This window comes from Bombus flavifrons, chromosome 11, assembly GCF_040668555.2.
Source record: "Bombus flavifrons isolate JBK064 chromosome 11, iyBomFlav1_principal, whole genome shotgun sequence".
NCBI lineage: Eukaryota > Metazoa > Arthropoda > Insecta > Hymenoptera > Apidae > Bombus > Bombus flavifrons.
The window spans coordinates 9,992,655-10,000,000 of NC_138452.1; the positions used below are offsets into that span (position 1 = coordinate 9,992,655).

The window sequence follows — 7,346 nt, forward strand, 5'->3', positions numbered from 1 at the left end:
ATGTGATTTAAAGACCGATTAATAATAGAACGATTCAGATTAGATTCGATTATAAAATATCGATAACTACCGATATCAAATAGCAGAATTGCACTATAGTTGCGTGTTACGAGTTACGAATTGTTTGTCAAATCAAGCGTATTTACTTATATGTTAAAAGGATGAAATAATATTTATGACAGACAGATTTTTAATATTTAGTAAAAATGTATTATTTTAGACATAAAAAATTGGTTATGACCTTCAATATAGTAAGAAATATGGGTAAAGATACATCTTTCTAAATTATAAAGCCTTCTGCATTTTTTAACCTATTTTGACATATCGGTATCATAAGCTCCTAAACATGAAAGGGAGAATAATTTTATGAATGAAATTAAATAATGAGCTTTTATAAAATATTTTAGCCACCCTTAGAAGATTTTATCGAAAAACAAATATATTATTGTGTGATGGAAAATTTGAAATTACACTTGATCAAAGGAAGCTCAAAACACCACAAGGAAAGATATTACAAGTGGAAAGTAAACCTTTAGCTTTAGCTATAGCAACAGAATGGGATATGCAGAAAAACATTATTGATAGAAGTAGTATGCATCTAGTAAGTTTGTCTTCAAAATTATAAGTATAGTACATAATTTAGTAAACAAGATCTAATATATTTATACATTCAATTTTACAGACAGCCCTGTGTAATACTGTAATAGATAATCCTAACAATCATACAAAGCAAGATATGGCAAATTACATTGTGAATTGTTTGGAAATGGATACAGTACTATTTCACTCATACGTAAATATGTTATATTGTGTAATGTTGTTTATATGATGTAAGACATTTATTAAACAGAGAATAATTATAGGAAAATGAAGAATTATACAAAATACAAACTGAAAATTGGGATCCACTAGTACAATGGTTTTGTGACAAATATGGGGTGAATTTGGTTAAAACTCAGAGTATAGAAGCTCCTACCGTATCTTCGGAAACTAAAACAGTATTGACAAGACACTTAATGTCCTACAATTATAGTGCAGTTTATGGTAAATGATTTTCTTATTAATATATACAAATATGCAATCAATGTTACCAAACTATTATATTTGTAGGCTTTATGTATGGAGTCGATGCTCTCAAATCTGTAATTCTTACCCTAGCTGCAGCAGAAAGAGTAATTAGTATAGAGGAAGCAGTAAGGCAATCACGCTTGGAGGAAAATTATCAAGTGTGTATAACAATTTGTATACTAAAAAGTTTACAGCCAACATATGTTTCTCTGCTGAATGCTACTTTACTTTTTATTGTAGATTTCTCATTGGGGTTCTGTAGAATGGTTCCATGATCAAAATAAATATGACTTACAAGCTCGTTTAGCTGCAGCTATCTTATTTGTGCATTTGAACTCTTATTCTGTGTCATGTCAACCAAAAATAGATAACAAGAATGTTGATTAATTTATAAGAATTAATTGAATAAATTTTGTACAAAAGTTGTACATGTGGTGTATTGGAATGAAATGAAACAGTAACAATATTTTTACTAGTTTGAAGTATGACAAGAAGATGGGTCAACAGAAGATAATGCCTCTACTGGTATGGAACAGTCAGATCCCATCCATTCTTTTGTACAAATACAACTGAAATAATTAATTGATATTTTATACAGATATTAAAGATTATATACTAGCTATAAGTTAACTTACCTATATGTAGCTCCATGATTTAAACATACTGCACCATTTTTGCATAAATGACGAATGCATTCATTTCTATGACATTCACCAACACCACGACCTGTTGCAGGACTTGAATTGGTTATTGGATAAATAGCAGTTTCTGTGCGTAATTCAATGTCAAATATACAACCAGAAAATCCAGTATGAAGGGGCAAATCGTGAGGTAAAGACTCAAAATTTTTTGATTTGTGTCCACCTGAACAGAAATAATTTTTACAAATAATGTTGCATCTATCTTCTAATATAAACTTTTTAAACAAATTATCAAATAATAAAAAGCGAACCGATATAAAGTATTGGTGATACATCGAGTCGTGTCATGGTTCCAACCACTCGCCCAGTTATATTGCCTATACCATCCACTGCAAGCCATGCATCTCGACCCTTTCTTCCAATTCTAATCGTATATGCTATATGACTTTTACTTGCTGTTGCTGCGATTGTTGCAGCACTCAAGGGAACGTTTGTAAATATTCTACGAACGCCTAGAGAATATTTTCACGAAATTCAACAGGGCTAAAAAATCTGTAAATATCTAAAATATTGAGATGTATTACCTGCTCCTAAATCCCAGGTTAACATAATATAACCACGAACATATGTTATGGAAAGATGATCGGATAGATCTTGGCGTGATCCACTTTGTCCTAAATAAGCTATCAAAGATATTTGTTCGTAAGTACGCGGTATGACCTTCAATTTCAATTCCATTGCATCTTTTATAGAATTTGAAATGCCGTAAGCAATGTATGATGAGAATCCAGGTACAAGTACAGAAAATGATGGTCGCATTATAACAGTATCTAGAAGTGTAGGATAAAAAATAATTATATTTTATTTTCGAGATACATATGTATATTTATAACAATATTACCTTCTTCGCATAAGAGCCCGTGAGTACCAAGTGGGCAAACGCAAACGAAACCCGTACCCGGTGAACTAATACAAGTTGCACCCAAAGCACAAGGATTTTCATCGCACGTTGAACGTTCACAAAATGGGCCTGTATATCTATTCAATTAAATAATATCCTATTTGACGATATTTTTTAATACCAAATTTTGTTGAATAAATTGCAAATTATCTTACCCAGCTATGCATCTACAACGTATTGCACCATTTATTTCTTCGCACGCACCGAAATTTTGACATGGATTTGATAAGCACAGAAACGATGTGCAATCTTCAATTTGAAACGTTTCTGTGGAGTCACGGATGAAGTGACGTGGTATATCGTTTATCTATATTAATAAAACATGCTTTTTAATTTTCCGAATGCTTTCAAATATACATATACATATGTAAGAAAGACGAACTTTCAATGAGTTCATACAGCCAGTAAATCCCATAGAGACATGAGCGAAATAGTGAGAAAATACCAATGGTATACCACCTAAATGTAAATTGGCATGTCGTGGAAGACTTCCACGTAATGGTAAAGTTTGTTCTCCACTGACAGCCGTTGTTCCATTTACTAGCAAACGAGCCGAACATTTGTTAGTTTCATTTTTCATGAAATATTGAAACCTGCATATATAAAGTAAGCGAATACAATGCATGGATATGATAAGCAATATATTATCGTCTTTGTATTATTTTACCTCGTATCAATATCCGCTTCATACCCGTTATCGATAGGCGAATCTATTTCACCCAATAACATAGTTTCAAGTCCGCAGGAGAATTGAAACTTTAAAGAACCATATTCCAAATATACCAACGCGTATTTTTCATCGTCGAAATAAACATGTAATATAATGCCATCCTTATAACGTGTTCGAAGCCTGACAAAAATTTTTAACGTTGCGTTATTGTCGTTTGAAATTTCTACATCAACGTGTTGTCTCGCGTAAGATTTTCCATTAAACGCCGCCCGTATTATACTTGGTCCAGGTTTACAATCTTCACGACGTGAACAGTTACACTAGAAAAAGATAATGTCTCTATTGTAAACATCGCAACAAAAAATTTATTTCTAAGTAAGAAAGAAAAAAATGTAATACTTGCATCGCTATCATTGCGCGTAGGTGATATTGTGGAACTTGAACACAAAATTCCATGGCATTCAGGAATTATGGTACTTTTTGAAGTTGTTGGTGATTCAGTTTTAGTTGAAAATTGTTCATGGTCGCTATCGGTAGTATTCTCATCGTATATGGGTTTTACAGAGCTACTAGTTGTTATAAATGAAGAGATATTGTTAGCGAAGGCGGACGTAGAACTTTCCACTTCTGTACTTGAAGATTTTGTTAATTCTGTAGAGGTCCACTTGTCCGTAAATGTCTGAGGTATAGTTCTTGGCACTTCTATTATTGGCGTACTCGAGTCAGAGCTTTTATTTTGCCAAAACTCTGTAAAATTGGAGGAGGATGCAACGGTAGGGAATGAACCATTATTTCTTTCACTTTCTGTCGTCGTAGATTCCTCTGTCGTTCTTCCAACAGATGCAGTTACATCTGGATAATGCCTAATTGACATAAAATAGAATAGATCGTTCATTTTAGCATACTATTATTTTTATACAATTACTCGTGATTTATGGATTATTGTTACCCTGTACTTGGAACATATCTCATCGTGCTACTAGTTTCAGGAGTCGTATTGCTAGTGGACGTGAACATCCTGTCACCGTTCTCTTGATAAATAATTTCAGTCGTAGTCGTTTCATTGTGAATCGATTTCTGTGTCAAATATCCCGTCTCAACTTTTATCGGCGACGTTACCGAATAGACTTCACTTGAAACACTGGGAAATGTTCGAGGTTCTAACGAGACTGTTTCAGTTTGAGATATCTCCTTACTTGTAACAGAATACACAACCGAGACATCGGTAACAAACGGAGTACTTTCTGTGGTGCTACCATCAATGTTGCTACTAATGGTGGTACCGCTACTGCTACTAAGAAAGTTGAAACTGTTATCAGTCGAAGACGTTGTTTCTATAAAAGGGTACCATATTGTGTAGAGACGACTAGTGCTTTTAAGAGAAGTCGAAGACTGTACTGTCGTGGAAGCAGTAATGGACGATGATGTCTCGATTTCTGGCAGTGTCGATGATTTTGGTGTAAAAGAAGTAAGAGTAATACTCCTTTGATCGTTATCAGTCTCGAGTGTTTCTTCGATAGTGGAGAAAGTCGATGGAAGATCGTAGACATTGCAAAATGGTCCACTGTAGAACGTTGGGCAAGCACAAGTGAAGCTATTGATACCGTCGATACAAGTGCCTCCGTTCTCACAATTTGCAAATTTCGACTCACAGTCGTCGTATTTTAGTTCGCATAACGCACCATGATAATCTGGTACACAGTAACAGACTGGTCGCTCGTCTTCAAATAAGCATACTGCATCATTTTCGCAAGGATTCTCTTCGCACGGTACGATGGCTTTATCGCAATCTTTACCAGTATATCCTTGTGAAGAAGGTTTAATATTAATATTTTACAATACGACAAAGTTACCTCTTTATAAATTAAAAAATCCGGTTTCTACATCATTACTGATAATAAATAATTACAACTTACCAAATAAACAAGCACAAGTGTATGAAGCAGGAATGTTAATGCAAAGACCACCGTTCTTACACGGTGATGTGATGCATTCATCAATATCTTCGTCGCACAATCGACCTGTCCAACCTTCGCAATAAAAAGAATTAATCTTCGGTGTATTTAAATACTCGAATTAAAATGTAAATTGCCTAGATTATTCAATAAAATATTACACCTTCCGAACAGCGACAAAAAAAAGAAAATCCAGGTCCTTCTACGCATTCACCTCCATTTTTACATATTGTATCGTTACAAACCGAAGCATCGATTTCGCAATAGTCTCCTTAAAAAGAAACAAATTGTAAGATCGAATGGAACAACTTTTGGCGTACCAATTTTTACGCTTCTATACCTGAATATCCATCAGGACATTGACAGGTAATACCATCGTAATCGAGGCAAGTCCCGTTATTCAGGCATGGTTGATTCGAACATTCGCTATATCTTTGTTCACAATTTATACCTAAAAATGCACACCGTAATATAATGTACAATAGTAAAGTATTTGATTATCTGTGTGATCATACGAACATAAAAAATTGATTTCAATTTTGCAACTCTGTAAGGAAATCGAAGCACGAACGTCATTTAATTTCACCCTCTGTGCTAACACGTCAACGCGTCGTTTTCGAAACATGCCATGAAAAGTAAACGAAGGAATCATGAATTACCTACAAACCCTTCAGTACAGGTGCAATTATAAGCTGCAACAGCATCGTTGCATGTCCCTCCGTTGAGGCAAGGATTCGACCAACAATCATTCCAATTGATCTCGCAATTGATTCCAGTGTAACCGTCGATACAGTAGCAAGAATAAGTGCTGTATTATATGCACGGGACGAATGACTAATATATTAATTTTAAAAACTTATGCAGAATCGCCTTTTATTTATAATCTTTTCTTTTGCTTTTTTTTAATTAAATATAAAGAGTGAGAAGTACTTATTTTATTTTGAATTATTTATGTACCTGTTCGCGTCTTCTAAACAAATTCCGTACATGCAGGGATCACCACTGCAATTTATACCTCGTGAAAAACCAATCGTTAAGAGAAAAAATGTTGCCAGAAGAAGAATCTTCTCTTTCGTAAACCTTTCAGTAAGCACCCTTCTATAATGCATTCTGAATAAAAATAGCGTAACTTTCACATAGATGTTTGCTATAGATCATTCCAAACTTTTTATATGATACGAAAACCCGTAAAGTATTTAGATTTATGAAATTATATTTATACAATTATTTTAATATAGATGGCAAAATCAATTAATCTGTTGTATTTCAATGCTTTAATTAATTTATCAAAAAGATCAAAGAAACGTGAATCGCAAATGATGCGCCACTTCCATCGGTTTACACTTTCTCAATGATATAACTATCCGAATGCGATATAGATATGCTTTATACTTTAACTAGTATTTGTAGCAGGTAGTTGACCACTTGGTAGTCTTAGCAACGCTTAGGACTATACAAACGATAATACCTATCGGATACGCTTGCGTGAAAATTTGATTCATCAATAATAACTTTTATTCAATTTTGAAACATGTAATAACTAATTTATCTAATGATTGATCGAAAAAATCTCAGTTCATTAACGAAAGATTAATTTTATTTCTATTTCATTATACTCATATTTATATAAATATATGGCAAATAAAAATATTATTACTTTACATCGTGACTTTTATTTCTTCCTTTCTGATTGACGATTAAACATGATACGTACGAAATAATGGATATCGAAATACGAGCGTTACTTACAAAATTCCAACTCTATTTTGGACCGAAACTGGATACACTGGCGAGTGAAACCATGTGAAACGCCGATCTTTCATATACATAAGCGAGTATGTTCTACAGTAACTTTTCCTTTTAGATGTAGGAAAAAATCAGAAGCTGTCTGGCGATCGAGGGGTTTGATCGAATCTCCAATTTCTGGAAATTAAATTCTGCAAATGAAATTATAATTTCAGCTCGTTGAATAACGTTCTAACCTACCGTAATGAATATCTTAGGTGTACTTCAAAAGTTCCGAGAAGATAAACAAGAAAAAATTAAATTGA

At 33.6% G+C, this 7,346-nt stretch overlaps 3 protein-coding genes across 3 annotated transcripts in view; 2 read left to right on the forward strand and 1 right to left on the reverse strand.

Moving 5' to 3' along the window:
- Positions 1–14: 14 nt before the first annotated feature.
- On the forward strand, positions 15–1,455 carry l(2)k14505 (ATP synthase mitochondrial F1 complex assembly factor 2 homolog l(2)k14505). The gene is made up of 6 exons (XM_069124106.1): positions 15–264; positions 408–601; positions 683–793; positions 864–1,044; positions 1,111–1,226; positions 1,309–1,455. The coding sequence occupies exons 1-6, from the start codon at positions 207–209 to the stop codon at positions 1,453–1,455; spliced, it is 807 nt and encodes a 268-aa protein (XP_068980207.1). The 5' UTR covers positions 15–206.
- Positions 1,456–1,501: 46 nt separating this feature from the next.
- eys (eyes shut) lies at positions 1,502–6,767 on the reverse strand. The gene is made up of 15 exons (XM_069124102.1): positions 6,253–6,767; positions 5,955–6,103; positions 5,636–5,746; positions 5,459–5,566; positions 5,257–5,370; positions 4,290–5,145; positions 3,744–4,203; positions 3,338–3,660; positions 3,053–3,263; positions 2,826–2,977; positions 2,611–2,747; positions 2,294–2,539; positions 2,021–2,221; positions 1,704–1,932; positions 1,502–1,637 (listed from the first exon to the last, which is right to left on the reverse strand). The coding sequence occupies exons 1-15, from the start codon at positions 6,402–6,404 to the stop codon at positions 1,541–1,543; spliced, it is 3,546 nt and encodes a 1,181-aa protein (XP_068980203.1). The 5' UTR covers positions 6,405–6,767; the 3' UTR covers positions 1,502–1,540.
- Positions 6,768–7,343: 576 nt separating this feature from the next.
- LOC138185267 (SET domain-containing protein SmydA-8) overlaps positions 7,344–7,346 on the forward strand; it is a 2,877-nt gene continuing 2,874 nt past the window's right edge. Inside the window, exon 1 of the mRNA XM_069124105.1 lies at positions 7,344–7,346. This exon is cut by the window's right edge and continues 715 nt beyond it. The gene's annotated coding sequence lies outside the window, so the exon portion shown is untranslated.

Bases quoted from the DNA above. Each gene is read 5' to 3' on its own strand.
- eys (XM_069124102.1), bottom strand. From the start codon at position 6,404: ATGCATTATAGAAGGGTGCTTACTGAAAGGTTTACGAAAGAGAAGATT. The intron at 5,146-5,256 runs GTAAGTTGTAAT...CTTCTTCACAAG, and splicing joins CACTTGTGCTTGTTTATTTG to GATATACTGGTAAAGATTGC. The intron at 2,540-2,610 runs GTAATATTGTTA...CTACACTTCTAG, and splicing joins CGGGCTCTTATGCGAAGAAG to ATACTGTTATAATGCGACCA.